General features: G+C 39.9%; 1 protein-coding gene across 3 annotated transcripts in view; it reads left to right on the top strand.

Moving 5' to 3' along the window:
• The window catches only part of rev1 (REV1 DNA directed polymerase), a 108,644-nt gene that overhangs the window by 39,081 nt on the left and 46,893 nt on the right, over positions 1-22,670 (top strand). For 2 of the 3 annotated variants that reach the window (XR_012098704.1, XM_073043479.1), the window contains exons 5-11: positions 1,803-1,949; positions 2,744-3,450; positions 4,385-4,483; positions 9,781-9,897; positions 12,579-12,708; positions 13,156-13,284; positions 18,550-18,704. Coding sequence is in view for 2 of the 3 variants with exons in the window: in XM_073043479.1 (XP_072899580.1) it covers positions 1,803-1,949; positions 2,744-3,450; positions 4,385-4,483; positions 9,781-9,897; positions 12,579-12,708; positions 13,156-13,284; positions 18,550-18,704 (1,484 nt within the window). In the remaining variant the exon portion in view is untranslated. The remainder of the gene's footprint in view (positions 1-1,802; positions 1,950-2,743; positions 3,451-4,384; positions 4,484-9,780; positions 9,898-12,578; positions 12,709-13,155; positions 13,285-18,549; positions 18,705-22,670) is intronic. The other variant, XM_073043480.1, reaches the window with a different exon arrangement.

Genomic DNA, 22,670 nt, shown 5'->3' with positions numbered 1-22,670 from the left:
ACTATGATGATTAAAGAGGAGGAAGTACTGGCGCTTTTAAGGAATATAAAAGTGGATAAATCTCCGGATCCTGACAGGATATTCCCTAGGACCTTGAGGGTGGTTAGTGTAGAAATAGCAGGGCCTCTGACAGAAATATTTCAAATGTCATTAGAAACGGGGAAGGTGCCAGAGGACTGGTGTATTGCTCATGTGGTTCCATTGTTTAAAAAGGGTTCTAAGAGTAAACCTAGCAATTATAGGCCTGTCAGTTTGATGTCAGTGGTGGGTAAGTTAATGGAAAGTATTCTTAGAGATGGTATATATAATTATCTGGATAGACAGGGTCTGATTAGGAACAGTCAACATGGATTTGTGTGTGGAAGGTCATGTTTGACAAATCTTATTGAATTTTTTGAAGAGGTTACGAGGAAAGTTGACGAGGGTAAAGCAGTGGATGTTGTCTATATGAACTTCAGTAAGGCCTTTGATAAGGTTCCGCATGGAAGGTTAGTTAGGAAGGTTCAATTGTTAGGTATTAATATTGAAGTCGTAAAATGGATTCAACAGTGGCTGGATGGGAGATGCCAGAGAGTAGTGGTGGATAACTGTTTGTCAGGTTGGAGGCCGGTGACTCGTGGTGTGCCTCAGGGATCTGTTCTGGATCCAATGTTGTTTGTCATATACATTAATGATCTGGATGATGGGGTGGTAAATTGGATTAGTACGTATGCAGATGATACTAAGATAGGTGGTGTTGTGGATAATGAAGTAGGATTTCAAAGCTTGCAGAGAGATTTAGGCCAGTTAGAAGAGTGGGCTGAACGATGGCAGATGGAGTTTAATGCTGCTAAGTGTGAGGTGCTACATTTTGGTAGGAATAATCCAAATAGAACATACATGGTAAATGGTAGGGCATTGAAGAATGCAGTAGAACAAAGTGATCTAGGAATAATGGTACATAGTTCCCTGAAGGTGGAATCTCATGTGGATAGGGTGGTGAAGAAAGCTTTTGGTATGTTGGCCTTTATAAATCAGAGCATTGAGTATAGGAGTTGGGATGGAATGTTAAAATTGTTCAAGGCATTGGTAAGGCGGAATTTGGAGTATTGTGTACAGTTCTGGTCACCGAATTATAGGAGAGATGTCAATAAAATAGAGAGGGTACAGAGAAGATTTACTAGAATGTTACCTGTTTCAGCACCTAAGTTACAGGGAAAGATTGAACAAGTTAGATCTTTATTCTTTGGAGCGTAGAAGGTTGAGGGGGGACTTGATAGAGGTATTTAAAATTATGAGGGGGATAGATAGAGTTGACGTGGATAGGCTTTTTCCATTGAGAGTAGGGGAGATTCAAACGAGGACATGAGTTGAGAGTTAGGGGGGAAAAGTTTAAGGATAACACGAGGGGGAATTTCTTTACTCAGAGAGTGGTAGCTGTGTGGAACAAGCTTCCAGTAGAAGTGGTAGAGGCAGGTTCAGTATTGTTATTTAAAGTAAAATTGGATAGGTATACGGAAGGGAAAGGAATGGAGGGTTATGGGCTGAGTGCAGGTCAGTGGGACTATGCGAGTAAGCATTTGGCATGGACTAGAAGGGCTGAGATGGCCTGTTTCCATGCTGTAATTGTTATATGGTTATAATATATTAACTATGAACTATATTCTGCATTTTGTACAAGTGTTATAAACTGTTACGTACTATTTTAATGAAATAAAATCAGAAGTTAATTTTACCATTTGTAAGGATATAAAGTCCATTTTTGTGTATGAAATTAAATTCTAATTATAACATTTTAAATGATTGGTTCGTTTTCTTTGCAGCATAAAAGCTGGGTGCCTCCTTTCTTACATTCCTTATCAGCTCTATGCCAAGCATTCAAGTGTCCAGAAAGAATTGAACTTCACTGTGAACAAACCTGAAGAACCAGTACCAGGCCCCAGCAATATTTACAAATTTAATAGAAATGTGTGAGTAATTTTGACATTTTAGATGCTTGAATCTTAATACTTAATCTGTAATTTTGCTTTTGTCTGGTTTGGCATTAAAGCTGAGGTTGTTTTGGTCTTTATGCTTGTTGAGTTAAATACAAACTGAAAATTAATTACGTTGATTAATGGTTTTTCAGAAAGGTTCTGGCACTTCTATGAAGTGGTTTCTGTCGCAGTATTATCTAGGTAAAGAAAAAACACAGGTTACAGTTGCAAAGCTTAATAGGTTACTTCTCCAGTCTTCAATTTGATTTGGTGATTTAATTGAAATATTTAGATCAGTTATATATAAATAATCTCAATATGTAAACTGCAAATTTATTCAGGTAATAATAGAAGTATTGAACAAGAGGTAGTTCTATCAGCTCTTATTAAGTTACTAATAATCTCCTATTTATGACAGAAGTAATCTATCTCTTGTCTTCTCAATCAGTGTACAGCAGTTGATTATAATATCCTCCTCCAATGCCTCTTCACTATTCACCAGCTTGAAGATGCTGTACTCACCTGGTCTATGGTCAGTTACAACAAGGGAATCAACAGTTATGGTTTATCTCCCCTAACTATTGGCAATGGTGTAAACTGACAATCTATCCATAACTGCCTTTTATTTCTCATTGACATGAATCATCATCTGTTTTTAATATTTTCTGATACTGCTACCTTTAAGTACCTTGGTCAACCCCCTTGACAAAAATATGGGGCCCTCTGTTTATGGAGAAATGTTTATGCAGAATTAAGGGTAGAAATGATTTGTGATTCTTTTTATTTAGAAGAAGTATAACCAACAACCAAGAGAATGCAAAACACAAGGGAAAGGGGAACCAGACCAACAGCGGAATAAATGGATGGGACAAGAACAATGAAGATTTTGAAGTAATGGAATTGGAGCCTGCTTATCCCAGTCTAAATCACAATGGAGTTCATAGTTGTAGAGACCATTTTTCTGTTTATAACACCAGTGAGCCCAATTCTAATAGTGCCTTAAAAACACAAGATTATTTAAAACCTTGCAGCGAAACGATCTGGGAAAAAGAACCTGGAACCCTTGAAGCATCGGTAGAGGAAAACGATGACTGTGAAACAGATTTCAAAAACTGTGAAGGGCAATTAGCAGAAGGTAGTACTTTGTTGTCTAACTGCACAAGGACTCCTTCAAATTCTTCATTAAATGAATGCTTTAAAATAAATGGGGCTAACCAATCTGCAATTCAGGGGATTCCAAGAATGAAACGCACTTCGGAGCCTTCGCCTACTAAAGGATCTTCCCACTGGTCAACTAAACCTGCAGATGCAAATTTTATATCTGAGTTTTATGCCCATTCAAGACTGCATCACATTGCAATGTGGAAATGTGAGTTTACAGAATATGTAAACAGACTTCAAAAACAAAATAATGGTGTCTACCCAGGCAGAGAGAAACTAAAAAAAATTAATATGGAAAAGTTTCAGAGGAATCCTAGAGACACGAACCATTTGGGTAAGATTCTACTGACTTGTTCCATTTAATATGTGTTTTATGTTTTTACAACTTGTTCTTCATTTGCTTGAATTACCCCTTCTGAGATTTTTTTTCAAAAAAAACAGTAGTCTCTCATTCACTTCAACAATTTAAAGGAAAGACTTCAGTAAATAAAATAGATTTGATAATGCACTTACATAAAAAAGTGTAAAATACTTGCCTTCTCTGTTATTGAAAGATGTTACACAGTATTAGGCCTAGAAAATTTTGTACTCTATGATGGGTACAGAGTACAATTTTTCCATCAGATTGGTGAGGCTCAAGATAAGTTGATTCTGGACCAAATTTCTAAGAAACTGATGAAGGTGGCGGATCAAGAGACACATTGTATGAATACGTTTCAACTTAGGGGTAAGTGAGATCACGAAGATGACTGTAGTGGGAAAGATTGATAGCTGGATTGAATTTTTTTGATATTAATCAGTAAATTGGCCAGGTTCTGTTCCTAGTAGCCAAAGGGAGGCAAGATGTCTTTGGTTCACATTTGTTTGCTGTAAGATCAGAAAGAGCACCCTTCCTATCTCTATATTCAACCAAGTCCAGTTTTGACATTTGCCTTGTTGTTAGTGTTTTTTGAGTTCAGTCTCATTAAATAAAATACTAGTTAGTTTATACTAGGCTTGGTTTCCTAGCTCAGTTTAACTCTTCGCTAGCTCCCTCTAGGTAAGACATTCTTGCATTGTGGGCCTCAAGCAGATAATAGACCCCCTTCTTTACATATAAAGGGACTAAAGCAGTGTCGATAATTGGCCTTCTCAACTAGGAGTGCAACTCCTATTTACTCAATTGTGACTCAAAATTTCAGTCATAGTGACTGGATGCTTGCTTGTTGAATGCTTTGGCGGCCATTTAGCATCTGAACATCTTCTCAGTTTACCGTTTATCTCCACAGGCACACCAGACCTACCAAGACATAAGAACTGTATAATGCATATTGATATGGACTGTTTCTTTGTATCAGTGGGAATTCGTGATCACCCAGAACTGAAGGGTTTGTAAATATTAAAATCTATTTTTATCAACTGTTCAGCCAACAGGATACAGTGCTTATGATGTGTAGCTTCAAATTGAGCATGGAGATGTAATCTGATTAAGGTTTTGTGTGGCATTTTGAAAACATGTTAACTTGCAATGTAAATTGTAGAAGATAATTCTTTGATTCTTATTCTAGGAGATTCGAGTGCAGTTCTGAGTGAAATAAATGTGTTGAGTACAGTTTCTGAAAAGAAGTAATTCCATTTGCACTATTTAATGGAACATTTTAACAGTCATCACCCTCATGGAAAGAATTGAATTGACTTTATTTCTTACATCCTTCACATACATGAGGAGTAAAATTCTTTGTTATATCTCCGTCTAAATTTGCAATTTATTGTAATTTGTAATAAATAGTATGTATATCAGGTCAGTCAGTATAGCATAGAAATACAATTGTATCAGCATGGATTGATCATTCTGCTGGCCTGGTGGAAGAAGCTGTCCCGGAGCTTGTTGGTCCTGGCCTTTATGCTGTGGTACTGTTTCTCGCATGGTAGCAGCTGGAACAGTTTGTGAATGGGGGGGCGGGGTGACTCGGGTCCCCATTGATCCTTTAGGCCCTTTTTATGCACCTGTCTCTGTAAAGGTCCTGAATAATGGGAAGTTCACATCTACAGATGTGTTGAACTGTCTGCGCCACTCTCTGCAGAGTCCTGCGATTGAGGGAAGTACATTTCCCATACCAGGCAGTGCTGCAGCCGGTCAAGATGCTTTCAATTGTACCCCTGTAGAAAGTCCTTAGGACTTGGGGACTCATACCAAACTTCTTCAGCCGCCTCAGGTGAAAGAGGAGCTGTAGTGCCTTTTTTAGCACACAGCTGGTATGTACAGACCACGTGAGATCCTCGATGATGTGTATGCTGAGAAACTTAAAGCTGTTCACCCTCTCAACTCCAGATCCATTGATGTCAATAGGGTTTAGCCTGTCTCCATTCCTCCTGTTGTCCACAACCAGCTCCTTTGTTTTTGCAACATTGAGAGAGAGGTTGCTTTCTTGACACCACTGTGTCAAGATGATGACTTCTTCTCTGTAGGCTGCCTCATTATTATTTTATATTAGGCTAATCAATGTAGTATCATCAACAAATTTAATTAGCAGATTGGAGCTGTGGTTGGCGACATTGTCATGGGTATACAGAGAGTAAAGGAGGGAGCTTAGGACACAGCCCTGAAGGGTGCCTGTCTTGAGAGTCAGAGGAGCAGAGGTGAGCGACCCCACTCTTACTATCTGCTGGCGATCTGACAGAAAGTCCAGGATCCAGCTGCACAAGGCAGGTTGAAGGGTGAGGTCTTTGAGCTTCTTGTTGAGCCTGGAGGGAATTGTGTTGTTGAACACTGAACTGTCCAAGAACAGCATTCTCACATGAGCATCCTTCTTCTCCAGATGTGTAAAGACAGTGTGTAGAGCTGTGGCTGTTGCATCATCTGTCGATTGGTTGTGTCAGTAGGTGAATTTTAGGGGGTCCAGTGTGGGTGGTAGCATGGCCGACGTAGTCCTTGATCAGCCTCTCAAAGTATTTACTTATTATTGAGGTGAGTGACAGGACACCAGTCATTCAGACATGTTACCTTGGTCTTTTTAGGTACAGGGACAGTGGTGGATGTTTTGAAGCGGAGGGCACTCTACACTGAGAGAGGGAGAGATTAAAACTGTCTGTAAACATACCTACCATACCTACTGGTAGGCAACATACTCTCTGAGTACCCGCCCTGGGATGATGTCTGGTTCTGCAGCCTTGCGACTGTCCACTCGTTGGAAACACCTGCGTACTTCAGCCTCAGAGATGACCAAGGTGCAGGTCTCTTCCTCAGGGGCTGAGTGTTGGCAACATCGAATTGAGCGTAAAAAGAAGATTTAGCTCATTTAGGAGAGAGGCAGTGATGTTGGCAGCACCACTGCACTTAGCTTTGAAGTCTATGATGGTGTGCAGACTTTGCGATAAGCTGCGTGTGTTATTGGTGGAGAGTTGTGTCTGGATCTCAAAGGTTTCAAAGGTACATTTAATGTCAGAGAAATGTATAGAATACACATCCTGACATTCTTTCTCTTCGCAACCATCCACGAAAACAGAGGAATGCTCCAAAGAATGAATGACAGTTGAATGTTAGAACTCCAAAGCCCCCCCCCAAACCGCGTAAGCAGCAGCAAAGCAACGATCCCCTTCCCCCACTAGCAAAAAAAAGCATTGGCACCCTCCACCGAGCACTCAAGTATGCAGCAAGTATCAATAAAGACACAGACATGCAGTACTCCAATGACTACTCGTTCACCCAGTAATTCAACATACCGCAGGCTCTCTCTCTCTCCCTAATAAGGGAAAAAGGGGTGTTCCCATTTCACAGTGAGAGGGGAGACATAAATAACTTGTTGATTTACAGGATGTTATCCCTGTATTGCCATTTCACTGTCTTGATGACTTTGTGCAAATTGTAGCTGTATTTCTTGAGCTCCTGCTGATTACTGGCAATATAAGCTCTGTCTTGCACAGTAAGTGCTGCCCGCAAGGAACTATTGATCCAGTGTTTCTGATTTGGGTAGTTCCTGACCGATCTCTGGGGGATGACATTTTCGTTACACTTCCAGATGAAGGTCGTGACCCCATCTGTGAACTTGGAGACATTCTTGTCATGAAAGATATTCCATTAGATTGTTATCAAAGCAGTCCTGTAGCAAGGAGACCGATTGGTCCAGACCTTCAGTGGACGGTTTTAACTATGGCCGCCTCTTGTTTCAGTTTTGCCTATACATTGGCAGAAGCAAGATGGAGGTGTGATCCGATTTTCCAAACGGTGGGCAAAGGAGTGCTTTGTAAGCATTGCAGAATTGAGAGTAGCAGTGATCAAGTCTTCTATCTCCCCATGTGTTCACCTGGATGTGTTGACAAAACTTTGGAGAGACTTTAGACAGTGACGCTCTATTAAAGTCACCAGTGATGATGAAGGCAGCCTCTGGGTGTGTAGTCTCCAGAGTGGTCTCGTACAGTTCCTTAAGAGCCAGGTCAGTATCAGACTGTGGCGGAATATACACAGCTGTGATAATAACAGCCATGAACTCCCTAGGCAGCCAGAAAGGTCTACACAGTAGCACAAGGTACTGCAGATTCAGGGAACAAAGGATTTGAGGGCATGCACATTCCGGGGGTCGCACTGTTGACCATTATTGACCATGATCAATAATGACCATGAAGCATACCCCACCTCCTTTACTCTTCCCAGAGGGTTTTTTTGACTTGTCTGCCCAGAACAGGGAGAACCCAGAGGACTCAATGACGCGATCTGGTATCCTCCATCAGCCAGGTCTCCACAAAGCACAAAACGTTGCATTCCTTTGTTTCCTGCTGGTAGGAGATTCTGGTTCTCAGTTCACACAACTTGTTCTCTAGGAACTGAACGTTAGCCAGGAGTATGCTAGGGAGCAGTGGCTGATTAGCATGTCATCGCAACCTCACTAGGACTCCGGCCCTTCTCCCTCCTTCCGATGCCACTTCCGAGGTAGTGGTGGTGTAATAAGTGAGCCTCCAGTGGATTGCGTAGCAGGAGTACCCAGTGTAGAAAAGGTGGCAGGCTGTGGGTTAATGCCATATTCCCAATGTTCAGAAGAGTCAGTCTGTCATATCTGATGTGACTATTGGTTACTTGAATAAGAAATGGGAAGGAAATTGCAGAAATTAGCAGTATACTGTAAAGTTGGTACAGAGTTCACAACATGGCCACCGTACGCAGCGCCATCTCGGGAAACATTAAAGATGCTTTAATGGTAGTGGAAATGGAATCTATTACAAAGATCAATTTAAAGTTTGGTGGAAAACAATAGTGTTTGAAAATTATTTGAGTTGAGGATGACTATAGTTATCTAAAAGAAACTCCAACCTGGGGTGGTGACACAAGAGGCTGGCTGCAGAATCACATCAATTGGGCAGGACAAAGGACAGGACATTTCCTGACAGAAAAAAAACGAAATTTATAAATCTCTGTTAATATATAAAAATATTTCTAGCATACTTTACAGGAACATTATCAAATTAAGTTTAATATTGAAATGCACTAAGAATTATTAGGGCAGTTGACTAAAATTTGATCAAGTATAAAGTTTTAAGGAGCATCTGTAGGACATAATTGTTATGTATGGAGGAGATGGAAAGTCAGAGATCTGTTTAAGGAATTTGAGAATTCAGGTTACTGGCAGCAGAAGGCTACTAGTGGTAGAATGATTAATATCAATATTAGCAAAAACAATGGTGTCTAGTGTTTGAGATTGGAGTGTTTATGTGGAAGATTATAGACTGAAGAAAAATTTAATTTCTATTTTTATTAGTGTCTTTCATGATCTTGGGGCAAACAGAAAACAAGTCTGTGAGGCAACAAAGACTTCTAAGAGGATGAAAGCAAAGACCAGGCGTCCTTTACTAGATGCTATAAAAGTGCAAAAAAAATTACAGCAACTTAAGCACTTTTGAAGTCTAGGCTCAGCTATAATGTAGAAAAAGAATGGAAGATTGTTAACAGATCCATACTTGAACACAACATCTCTTGTAGTATCTAAGAAAGTGAGCCAAATAAGGACTTAGTCTTAAGTGAATTGATGATCAATTTAGTTCTGCAAAGTCAGGGAAAGTAGGTAGAAAGGATAACATGGCAGTTAAGTTGAAGCTTTTTAAAATGCAGGTTTATACAAATGCCAGATGAAATAACTGGTTCAAATCAGGTACAGTAAAATGTGACTCAGCCTATAGATTTTGTGTGGGTTATGATGATCTACATATCTGGGCAATGTTTTGAACCTAAATGTGACCTTTTTAAGGGAAGCAGATGGGTCCACAGTGAGTTGGAATAAGTATCTGAAAGAGTTAAAATTAAAAATCAGAGGGGGATGCAATAGGACAACAGGGTACATCAAAGGAATAAAGCCTACAAGTCAAGTATGCAAAACAAATTGTCAGAATTATTTTAAAGATAAAACTTTTGCAAAAAAGGAATTCAGAAGAATTGAATTTTTGAAATTGTACCTTGAGTCAAACCGATTGCTCTAGGCTAGTGCTATAATGACCATCTTAGGGCAAGTCTTTAAAACTGTGAAGTAATGTCTTACCATAAGTAAATTGTGAATATCTGTTTGAATGAATTAGAATTAATTAATGCTAATAATTTGCATTCAGTGCTTTCTCTTATCCCTACCTTAAGGGGAAGAATGAGTATACTTTTATTATTTGAATAAAAGTAAATAAGATGTTTTCCATTTCTGCCTTCTAGGAAAGCCAGTAGCTGTTACCCACAACAGAGGTCATGGCCATGTATCTGTCCGACCTAATGCTAATCCACAATTTGAAATGCAATACTACCAGAAGAAGATGGTAAATGACAAGATGGGTAAGGATTTATAATTCATAATCAGAATCATGTTTAATACCACTGACATATGTTGTGAAATTTGATAACTTTGCAGCAGCAGTACAATGCAATACATGATAAGTATAGAAAATTGCCATAATTTATAATTTATTAAGTCCATAGCTTTCAGTTTGAATGCCTGTCACATTCTAGGATTTTACAGTGCTGTTGTTTTTCATGGAAGGAATTGTAGAACCAAATGACTCTTAAGGGTTAATACCAAAATGGAACTGTTCAGAAGCTCTTAAAATAAAACAAAGACACAAGAGACAAATAACTAATGAGTTAGGCACTGAAGTAATTTCCTCTAAGGCAATAATGAATTCATTATACCACCTTCTTAATTAATAAACAGCTCTCATCCATTTGGAGAAGTTTTTATGTTTACTTAAGGGCAAAATGAAAATAGTATGTCTGGTGCATGTTCTACAATTTGCCTGATTCCTGTCAATGAAAATCATTTCAGGTATACAGTGCCTTGTAAAAATATTCAGCCCCCAATCCCTTGTTCACATAAATTAGTATTATAAACAGGGGTTTTGATCAATTTAACTGAAGTTTATATGTGAATCATGTACTCCTTTTTTTCATAGCCCAAAAAACATGGAAAATTGTAAAGCATGAAAACTAAAAATTCAAAAACTGAAGTATCGGTAGTTCAGAAGTATTCATCCCTCTTTGCTCAGTACTTAGTTGAACCACCTCTTGCAGCTACTACAGCCAGTAATCTTTTTAGATAAATCTCTGTTAGCTTTGCACAATGTGATGGAGCAAGATTTGCCCATTCCTCATTGCAAAATTGCTTAAGTTGTGCCAGCTTAGTTGGAGAGTCATGGTGGATAGCAGTCTTGAGGTCTTGCCAGAGATGTTTGATTGGGTTACGGTCAGGACTCTGACTGGGCTACTCAAGGACATCAATTTTCTTTGTTTGAAGCCACTCCATGGTTGGTCTGGCAGTGTGCTATGGGTCATTGTTCTGCTGAAAAATGAACTTACTCCTCAGTTTAAACTCTCTGGCAGTGGCTGGCTCATTTTTATCCAAAATCTCTGTGTATTAAGCAGCGTTCATCTTCCCATCTATTCTGACCAGATTTCCAGTCCCTGCTGCTGAAAAGCATACCCATTGCATTAATGCTACCTCCACTATACGTTACAGTACGAATGGTGTTATCTGGCTGATGCGTAGCATTAGAAGATACTGTAAAAAGGTACTGTGGTTGGATGAGACCGAAGTGGAAATTTCTGGCATCAACACTAATCAGTCAATGTGGTGTAAATCTAAATGTTGCTTTGCAAAGTTTTTATAGGCAAAGAAGTGCTTTTTTTAAGCCAGGGATTCTTCCTTGCTACTCTTCCATAAATGCCCTTTTTGTGCAATGCCTTCGGGATTGTGGAGGAATAACATTCATCTCCAGTTGCAGCAAAGGACTTCTGCTTTAGAGGGATTACTGGCATCACAGTAACCTCTCGTACAAGTGCCATTCTTCTCTGATGACTAAGTTTAGAGATGTGGCTTCACCTAGGCAGTGTGGCTGTGGTTTCATATTTTTTCCACCTTTTCATGATGGACTCCACTGTGCTCCGAGGTATGATCAGCACCTTTGAAGTGGTCTTGTACCCTTCCCTGGATTTGTGTTTCTCTGTTATCAATGCCCTGACCTGCCTTCAATGCCCTTTTGTCTTCATTTTGGTTTGGTCTGTTGACATTCAACCATATTGTCGGACCTTACAGAGAGAGGGGCTATTTATTCAGGTGTTCCTCCAATTTTCTACTTCAACAAATTGGATGAGATAGTAAGGTGAAATAAGTACAGTATTTCGCTTGAGAAGAGTTAGTGTATTAATTACAAAGGGAATGAATACTTTTTCAGTTTCACAATTTTGTTTTTTAATTTTTAATAAGTTGTTAAGTTTTGGAATTTTTCTTTTGATTTTAACATGATGCACAATATTTTGTAGACAGCTACTTCAATATATTTTAAATTTAGAAAAAGAGACAGTAAAATGTGAGAATAGTTATGGGGGCTGAATACTTTTTCAAGTCGCTGTATGGGGGTGGCACAGTAGTGTGGTGGTTAGCACAGTGCTTTATAGTACATGCGATCCAGGTTCACTTCTGCTGCTGCTTGTAAGGAGTTTGTACATTCTTCCCGTGACCACAAGGGTTGCCTCTGGGTGCTCTGGTTTCTTCCCACAGTCTAAAGTCATACCGTTTGGTAGGTTAATTGGTCATTGTAAATTGTCCCATGATTAGACTAGGATTAAATCGGGGGATTGCTGGGTGGCGTGGCTCAACGGGTCAGAAGAGCCTATTTCACGCTATAGCTCAATAAATGAATAAAAATAAATAAGTGGGAGATTTCACCATTACCTTTATCAGCTACTGTAGAAATTTAATTTAAATAATGGTTTCATGTTACTGTGGGTTTTCTGATGCACTTTGAACAGGAGTGTTTTTGCATCAACTTCGTCTCTCTTTCACCCTCCCTTTCCAAAAATGAGCTATGAATAATAGGAGGTAATGCCTAATGTTGATGTGAAATGCTTATTTGCGTTACTACTTTTGCAAATAATTATGGGGATTTAATGTACTATAAAAGAGAGAATTTGGAAAAAAAAACGCTGCTAGATTTACAGTGCTGATTTCATTGCTTCCATAGAGAAAAAAGTGCCTGACAAAGTGGATGGCAACACCTGGGAGAATCCGACACCTGCCTCTGTGAATGGCATCAACATGGATCTGATGGCCTTATCAATGGCAGAAATTGCATCGTGCAGTTATGAAGCTAGGTAAATAAAGGATATGTAATTTCCAAGTGAATTCTAAAATGGAATATAGCAAGAGGAATTACTAATTTCATATGAAATTTGTTGCCACTGATTGATTTATGTCTTGTTTATTGTCAGTTTAGATTCTTTATAAATGTGATTAATTCAGGAGCTATTTATAGAAAACCCATCTGCTAACATTAAATCTAAGACTGTGGTAGCAGCTTGATGATAATCCAGTGGGATATCCTGAGAGTGATCAAAAACATGTAATCAGCTAGTCAGTCATTTAAGAAAAAGAGGCTGTTCTGCTTAAGGCTCTATGGACCAGCTGTTTATTTGGCTGTCTATAATGACTATCATCCACTTGGACTCTCCAGTTTTGGCTTTAAATATTGTATTTAGTTTGACCAATTAGATGTACTGTGGATTTTGAATGTGGTTGGTTTTATTGTCGTTCCTCGGCAGACAGACTGGTATTAAGAATGGCATGTTTTTTGGACAAGCAAAGAAGTTGTGCCCTGATCTTCAAGCCGTCAGCTACAACTTCAAAGCTTACAAAGAAGTAGCATCAATTATGTATGAAACGCTGGCAAGGTAATTTATTGCATGTAAAATTAACACAATAAGTGAACTCATTGTTATATTTAATGTTATCTAAATATATAATTAAAGCAAGAAACAATAAATGTGCTGAGTTTATTGCTGCTAATCACTTTTAGTTGCACTTCTGTAAAAGTAGATGGTTCTGAACTAGTTTATTTTAAGCATCATGGAAGGAGATGGTGGCAAGGACGACAGCAGAGCACCAGTGGTGTGAGTTTCTGGGAGAAATTAGGAAGGTGCAGGATAGATGTATTCCAAAATCAAAGAAATACTCAAAATAGTACAATCGTGACTGAGAATGGAAATCAAAGCTATCGTAAAATCAAAAAAAAAGGGCACACAACAAAGCAAAATTAGTGGGAAGACAAATATTGAGAAGCTTTTAAAACCCTACGGAGACCAACTAAAAGAATGATTAGGAGGGAAATGATGAACTATGAAAGCAAGCTAGCAAACAATATCAAAGTGGACAGTAAAAGCTTTTTCAAGTATAATAATAACAGGTGCCAGAGAAATAATAACGGGGATCAAGGAGATGGCAGATGAACTAAATGAATGTTTTGCATCAGTCTTCACTGTGGAAGACACTAGCAGTGTGCCAAATGTTGAAGGGTGTGAGGGAAGAGAAGTGAATGCAGTTACTATTACAAGAGAGAAGGTGCTCAGAAAGCTGAAAGACCTAAGGATACTTAAGTCACTTGAACCGGATGAACTGCATCCTAGGGTTCTGAAAGAGGTAGTGGTAGAGATTGTGGAGGCATTAGTAATGAACTTGCAAAAATCATTGGAGTCTGGCATGGTGTCACAGAACTAAAAATGTCACTCTACTCTTTAAGAAAGGAGGAAGGCAGTATAAAAGAAATTATAGACCAGTTAGCCTGACCTCAGTGCTTGAGAAGATATTGGAGTCAATGGTTAAGTATAAGATTATGGAGTATTTGGAGACAGAGGACAAGATAGGACAAAGTCAGCATGTGTTCCTTAAGGGACAATCTTGGCTGACAAACCTGTTGGAATTCTTTGAGGAGATTACACGTAGGATAGATAAAGGGGATGCAGTAGATGTTGTATATTTTGACTTTAAGAAGGCCTTTGACAAGGTGTCACATATGAGGCTGCTTGCCAAATTAAGAGCCATGGTATTACAGGGAAGTTACTGGCCTGGTGAGAGCATTGGCTGTCAGGTAAGAAGCAGCAAGTGGGAATAAAACAATTTTTTTCTGGTTGGCTGCCAGTGACTAGTGGTGTTCTGCAGAGGTTAGTGTTGGGACTACTTTTTATGCTATGTATCAATGATTTAGATGTTGGATAGATAGATGGCTTTGTTGCCAAGTTTGCAGATGATACGAAGATATCATATGATACAGTGTACTTTGTGTTTACTATTCATTCATCTGCAGTGTACTTTGTTTACTATTCGTTCATCTGGGTGTACTTTGTTTACTGTTCATTCATCTGCAGTGTATTTTGTTTACTATTCGTTCATCTGCAGTGTACTTTGTGTTTACTATTCATTCATCTGCAGTGTACTTTGTTTATTATTCGTTCATCTGCAATGTACTTTGTTTACTATTTGTTCATCTGCAGTGTACTTTGTGTTTAATAGTACATTCTGTGTTGGCTAGAAGGATGCTTTGGGGTTGTCTCACTGCTCTTCAGTCTTACCTGAAAGCCTCCCCAACATCCTTTCTTTCTTACACAGTGCTTCCAGATGCTATGTATATTCAGGTCTGTAGAGTCCATTTGGTGATCATAAGATCACTAATGCATTTAAATGGCTTACAAGCCCGTTTGTTACTGCAGTATTTTTGGCTACAGATTTGAGCTTTAAAAGGTCAGGACATGAATACAAATGTGTTTTACTGCCGGCTGACTGCAAAGCATTGCCTCCGGGACCATTTTTGAAGAGGAGTCTCCAGAATTTATTGCTGAAAGGGTGATTTCTCATAATCAGATTTATTATCACTGAGAGATTATATGAAATCTGTTGTTTTGTGTCAGCAATACAGTGCAAAGACATAAAAATCTATAAATTATAAAAACTAAATAGTACAAAAAAAGCAATAATGAGAGCGTACTCATGGACTGTTCAGACACAGTCTATACAGTGCCTTGGAAAAAGTATTCAGTCCCCACAACTATTTTCATGTTTTATTGTCTCATTTTCTAAACTTAAAATATATTGAAGTAGGATTTTTTGAGCAAATCTACAAAACATTGTGTGTTGTGTCAAATCAAAAGAAAATTCCCAAAACATGTCAGCAAATTAACTGACACAGTTTGAGCAATTTTGCAAGGAAGAATGGGCAAATTATGCTCCATCATATTCTGCAAAGTTATAGAGATTTATCTAAAAAGACTACTGGCTGTAATAGCTGCGAGAAGTAGTTCAACTAAGTACTGAGCAAAGGGGGATGAATACTTTTGAACTGCTGACATTTCAGTTTCTGAATTTTTAGTTTTTCATGCTTAAGTCACCTTTGTTTAAAAAGGCTTTGAAGTTAGATATCTAAGCGCGAATGTTGAATCCACTTTGGTCTGACGGGCATTACAATGACAACACAAAAATGGTGTAATTTTGAAATCAGTGCAAACTACTTTTGTTCGGCCACGATCAGTGTCCTGGAATGGGCAAAGAAGTGGCAGGTGGAATATGGTGTAGGGAAGTGTATGGTCGTGCACTTTGGTAGAAGGAATAAAGGCATAGACTATTTTCTAAACAGGGCAGAAGTTTGAAAATAAAAGGTACAAAGAGACTTGGGAGTCCTTGTGCAGACCTTCCTAAAAGTTAACTTGCAGATTGAGTCGGTGGTAACGAATGCAAATGCCATGTTAGCATTCATTTCAAGGGGATTAGAATATAAGAGTAAGGATGTGATGCTGAGGCTTTATAAGGAACTAGTCAACACAAAGTACGCTGCAGATGCTGTGGTCAAATCTAAGATGCCGTGGTTATAAGGTATTGGTCAGACTACCCTTGGAGTATTGTGAGCAGTTTTAAGCTCCTTATCTAAGAAAAATATGTGCTGGCATTGGAGAGGGTCCAGAGAAGGTTCACAAGAATGATTCCGAGAATGAAAGGATTAACATATGAGGACCATTTGATGGATCTGGGCCTGTATTCGCTGAAGTTTAGAAAAATGAAGTAGGATCTCATTGCAACCTATTAAATATTGAAGGGCTTAGACAAAGTGAATGTGAAGAGGCTGTTTTCTCCAGTGCATGAGTCTAGGACTAGAGGGCACAGCCTCAGAATTGAGACATCTATTTAGAACAGAGATGAGGAATTTCTTTAGCCAGAGGTTGGTGAATCTGTAGAATTGATTTGCGATGGACAACTATGGCTGCCAAGTCATTCAGTATATTTAAAGCAGAGGTTGATAGGTTTTTGGGTATTCAGTGTGTCAAAGGTTACATGGAGAAGGCAGGAGAATGTGGTTGATAGGGATAATAAATTGGCTATGATGTAACGGTGGAGCAGACTTGATGGGCCAAGTCGTCTAATTCTGCTCCTATGTCTTGTGGTCTTATGGCTCTGCATGAAATTTAGGATACCTGATTATGACCTCTGTATCTTAATGAGTGTGTTCAATATATGAGAAGCTGTGACAAATTCCCCAACTACAGGAAATAGTTTTTTTTCTTTACGGAATGCCATGATAATTACAAGAACTTCTGTTAATTATTATTTTAGCTATTAAGCCTTTACATAGTGTTTCAGAAATACATAAATATATTCAATCCGGTGTGCAACAAAACAGAATTGTGTCCCCTGTATATCAAGTCAAGTCACTTTTTATTGTCATTTTGACATAACTGCTGGCACAGTACATAGTACAAATGAGACAACGTTTTTTCAGGACCTTGGTGTTACATAACACGGTACAAAAACTAGGCTGAACTATGTAAAAAAAAAACACACAGGAAAAAAAACTACACTAGACTGCAGACCTACCCAGGACTGCATAAAGTGCACAGAACAGTGCAGGCATTACAATAAATAATAAACAAGACAATAGGGCAGTAAAGTGTCAGTCTAGGCTCTGGATATTGAGGAGTCTGATAACTTGGGGGAAGAAACTGTTACATAGTCTAGTCGTGAGAGCCTGACTGCTTTGGTGCCTTTTTCCAGACGGCAGGAGGGAGAAGAGTTTGTACGATGGGTGCGTGGGGTCCTTCATAATGCTGTTTGCTTTGCGGATGCAGTGTGTAGTGTAAATGTCCGTAATGGTGGGAAGAGAGACCCCGATGATCTCAGCTGACCTCACTATCCGCTGCAGGGTCTTGTGATCTGTGATCGTGCAGTTTCCGAACCAAGCAGTGATGCAGCTGCTAAGGATGCTCTCAATACAACCCCTGTAGAATGTGCTGAGGATGGGGGGTGGGAGATGGACTTTCCTCAGCCTTCGCAGAAAGTAAAGATGCTGCTGGGCTTTCTTTGCTATGGAACTGGTGTTGAGGGACCAGGTGAGATTCTCTACCAGGTGAACACCAAGAAATTTGGTGCTCTTAACGATCTCTACTGAGGAGCCATCTATGGTCAGCGGGGAGTGGTCGCTCCGTGCCCTCCTGAAGTCAACAACCATCTCTTTTGTTCTGTTCACATTAAGAGACAGGTTGTTGGCTCTGCACCAGTCCGTTAGCCGCTGCACCTCCTCTCTGTAAGCTGACTCGTCATTCTTGCTGATGAGACCCATCACGGTCGTGTCATTGCTGAACTTGATGACGTGGTTCGAGCTGTGTGTTGCAGCACAGTCATGGGTCAGCAGAGTGAACAGCAGTGGACTGAGCACACAGCCCTGGGGGACCCTGTGCTCAGTGTGATGGTGTTGGAGATGCTGCTCCCGATCCAGACTGACTGAGGTCTCCCAGTCAGGAAGTCTAGGATCCAGTTGCAGAGGGAGGTGTTCAGGCCCAGTAGGCTCAGCTTTCCAATCAGTTTCTGAGGAATGATTGTGTTGAATGCTGAACTGAAGTCTATGAACAACATTCGAACGTACGCCTTTCGCCTAACTTCCTTGTATTTTCAAGGTATTCTTGGTAACCTCCACCAATATTATGATACCACCCCCTATCTCTGCCCAACAGTGCACTTAGATCTCAATATTTGATGGTCAATGGAAACTTGCATTCTGAATTATGTTCTTGATTATAACTATATTCTGGCATTAAAAAGTAAGTACAACAACCAATATTTTAAAAAATACCACTGCATTATATGTACTAATTAATTTCCCTTGTCTTATGTGCATTTAGCTATACTTATGATATTGAAGCTGTCAGCTGTGATGAAGCTCTTGTAGACATAACAGCAATTTGTACAGAAACTGGTTTGACACCTGATGAGATAGCAACTGTTATTCGCTCTGAGATTAAGGAAAAAACACAATGTACTGCATCAGTTGGAATGGGTATGTATCTAAGAACAACAAAAAGACCTTTAAATTCTTCAGTGTCATACTTTTATAGTTTCTCAGTTTAAATAGAAAAAGGCACATGCATACTTCCTGCACAAAGAGAAATGCAGCCATTCCTCTAGTGCTCACAGATCTGCATTTGACCAGTGTTGCATATTTAAATACTCATCCTTATGTTTAAATGTCATCTTCCTTAATATGCAAATTATTCAAGCTCTAGCATTCACCAAGAACTCTTCACAATTCAACAATTCTGGTCCTTGGTGCATCCATACATCATTAAAATTATAGCTAACACCATATCTTCATCCACTTAGATAGCAAGCTTTCCTCTTTAAATCATATTTTTCTATTGTAAATGGTATTTTTGATCATTAGGTTTTGTTAGATCTCACGGTCCAAATATGGAGTAAGGAACTACATTTTGAAGGTGAAGAAAGAGTGTTCGGCTTTGACATAAAGGCAGTGGTGCTCCCTCACAATGACCAGGGTTCATTCCTAACCTCATACCACCTGTATGTTCCTCCTGTGACCATGGGGGTTTCTCCTGGTTGCTCCAGTTTGTTCCCAGGGGTGCTAGGAGAGCAGCTGCCTTACAATGCCTGTGACTAGGGTTCAATCCTAACCTCATACGGTCTTTATGTTCCCCATGTGACTGTGGGGGTTTCTCCTGGGAGCTCCAGTTTCCCAAGGGCGTGGGTTGGTAAGTTAATTACGATGGAAAATTGCTCTTGGTGTGTAAGGACAATCTGGAAGAGTTGACCAAATGTAAGGCGAATGGGATTAATTTAGGATGTGTAGATGGGCAGATGATTCATGTGGAGGGCCTGCTATTGTGATATCTCTCTCCAATATTATAATTGACCAGTCATCTTCACTCACTTCATCAATGACCTGCCTTCCATCATAAAATCAGAAGGGGGATGTTTGCAGCTTATTGCACATTTTTCAATAGCATCTGCAATCCTGAGCAAATGAAGCAGTCCACATGCTCATTTAGACAATATTCAGGCTCAGGCTGGTGAGTGGCAAGTAATATTCACAGCAAGGATAATCTTCAACAAGAGAGAATACAACTGCCTATCTATAACATTCATTTTCATTACTGTGGTTGTGTCTTCTGTCATTGAATAAAACACAACTTGGTCAGCCACTAAGTACTGAGGCTACAAGAGCATGTCAGAATTTGTATGTCCTACTATGTGAATCACTTCCTAATTTATCTTGTAGGTTTTTCTGCCATATATAAAGTGCAACTGCAAGAACATTCAAGAAGCTATTTATCATCAGCACAAAGCAGCTTCTAGATATGATGTGCACCACTCAGAAAAAAATCATTCCCTGTACACCTGCAGTGTGTTCTATCTGTAAAATGCACTGTTGTTCCTTACTTTATTTGCTCCATCACATCAAACCCACAACCTCAGTCATCCAGAACATAGTATAGTACAACACAGGTACAGGCCTTTCTGCCCACAGTGTTGTTGCAAACCAGCTAAAAACAAATCAGAAATGCCCAAACACCACCTACCATATTCCAATATGGAATGTCCATATCCTCTATCTTCCTAACATTCATGTGCCTATCCAAACATCTCTTAAAAGTCTCTAATGTATTTGCTCCTACTGCCATAACAGGCTGTGCATTCCAGGCGTCCATCACTCTGAGTAAAAAAAAAACTTGCCTCTCACATCCCCTTTGAACCTATCCCCTCTCACCTTCAATGCATGCCCTCTGAGCAAGCCCTCTGTTGGTCAGGGTTGACCGTGGATGTTGCATCCTAGTTGTGTAGATAAACAAGTCTGGGCAGTACGATATGGAGAGCAAGTTGTTGCCCTTGTAGCAAGATCCCCCTCCCCACACATCTGATGAACCCAAAGGAACAGCAGAGACTGTTACAGTTTGCTATCAGCAGCATCGCAGGAGTTAATCTAGGACCATCTTATGGACTCCAGCTCTGGATTTTTCCATCAGGGTTTATTCCCAAAGCCTTCCCCATGAATGGGTATAGCCACAAGGCAGTGGAGGTTTGAGATCAGAATTTTCCTTCTCCAAGATGAGCTGCCAACCAGGGCTTATGAGCGCCATCTGCCTGAAGCAACTGGTTTTAAGGTGCCAGTAACCCACCTTTGCCCCTTCTCCTATCGGTAGAAACAGTTTCGCCGGGCTTACTCTATCTATGTGTCTCATAATCTTGTAAACCTCCATTAGATCTCCCTCAGCCTCCGCTGCTCCAGAGAAAACATCCCAAGTTTATCCACCCTCTCATGATAGCGCATGTCCTCTAAACCAGGCAGCATCCTGGTAAACCTCTGCACCCTCTCCAAAGCTTCAACATCCTTCCTGTAGTAGGGCAACAAGAACAGTATGCAATACTCCAGATGTGGCCTAACCATAGTTTTATAAAATTGTATCATAACCTCTTAATTTTTGAACTCCATGCCTTGACTAATAAAAGCAAGCATTCCTAAGCCTTCTTAACCACCCTATCAGCCAGCGTAGCCACTTTCAAGGAGCTATGAACTTGGACCCCAAGGTCTCTCTGCTTAGCAACATCGTTAAGGGCCTTGCCCTTAACAGTGTACTCTCTCCTTGCATTCGCCCTACCAACACCTCACATTTATCTGGGTTAAACGCCACCTGCCATTTCTGTGTTCATATCTGTAACTGATCTATATCGCACTGTATTCTTTGCCTGTCTTCTACACTATCCATGACTCCACCAATCGTGGTATTTTCCGCAAACTTAATAACCCACCCATCTACATTTTCATCCAGGTCAGTTATATACATCACAAACAGCAGAGGTTCCAGCACAGATTCCTGTGGTACACCATTAATTTCAGACCTCCAGCTCGAATAAGTCCCTTCAACCTCTACTCTCTGTCTTCTATGGACAAGCCAGTTCTGAATCCAAATAGCCAATTGGCCCCGGACCCCATACATTTTAATCTTTTGGATTAGTCTCCCATGAGAGACTTCGTCAAACACCTTACTAAAATCCATGTAGACAACATTCACAGCCCTACCCTCATCATTCTCTCTCGTCACCTTGTCAAAATACTCAATCGAGTTGTTAAAGCACAACATGCCCTGCACAAAGCCATGCTGCTCTCTCTAAATAGGCCATGAATATCCAATTGCTCATATATCCTATCCCTAAGAATTTTCTCTAGCAATTTCCCTACAACTGACATGAATCTCACTGGTCTATAGTTCCCCAGATTTTCCCTTGTTCTCTTCTTAAATAGAAGTACAATATTAGCCACTTGTCATTTCTTTGGGACCTTGCCTATGTCTAGAGAGGACATGAAGATATTGGTCAAGGCCCCAGTAATTTCATCTCTTGCCAGCTTTTAATAACCTAGGGTAAATCCCATTAGGCCCTGGGGACTTAACACCTTGATACTCGTTAGGAGGCCCAACACTTCCTCCTCCTCAATTTCCAAACGTCCTAATATATTTATACACTCAGCACTGATCTCCTGGTCCTCCAGGTCCTTTTCCTTGGTAAATACTGAGGCAAAGTACTCATTAGGTACTTACCTCACGTTCTCTGCATCCAAGCAAATGTTCCCCCCTTTATCCATGAGTGGTCTCACCCTCTCCTAGTTACACTCTTGCTCTTGATGTATGTATAGAATCCCTTAGGATTCACCTTAATCCTACTTGCCAAGAACATTTCATGGCCCTTCCTGGCTTTCCTAATTCCCTTCTTCAGTTCTTTAATGGCTTCTTTATACTTATCGTGTGCTTTGTTCAATCCTAACTTCCGAAGCTTTACATGCTTTTCCTTCTTGAATAAATTCATCACCTCTCTGGTTGTCCAAGTTCTCTTTGAGGAACATACCTTACCTGTACTTCGTGCAATTTATCTTTAAATACCCTCCACATGTCTGATGTGGACTTGCCAGAAAAAATGTTGCTTCCAATTGACTCTTCCTTGTTCCTGCTTCGTA

This window comes from Hemitrygon akajei, chromosome 4 (genome assembly GCF_048418815.1).
Source record: "Hemitrygon akajei chromosome 4, sHemAka1.3, whole genome shotgun sequence".
In the NCBI taxonomy this organism is placed as follows: domain Eukaryota; kingdom Metazoa; phylum Chordata; class Chondrichthyes; order Myliobatiformes; family Dasyatidae; genus Hemitrygon; species Hemitrygon akajei.
Note: the sequence above shows the minus strand (reverse complement) of the source record. Positions and strands in the feature narration are given on the sequence as shown.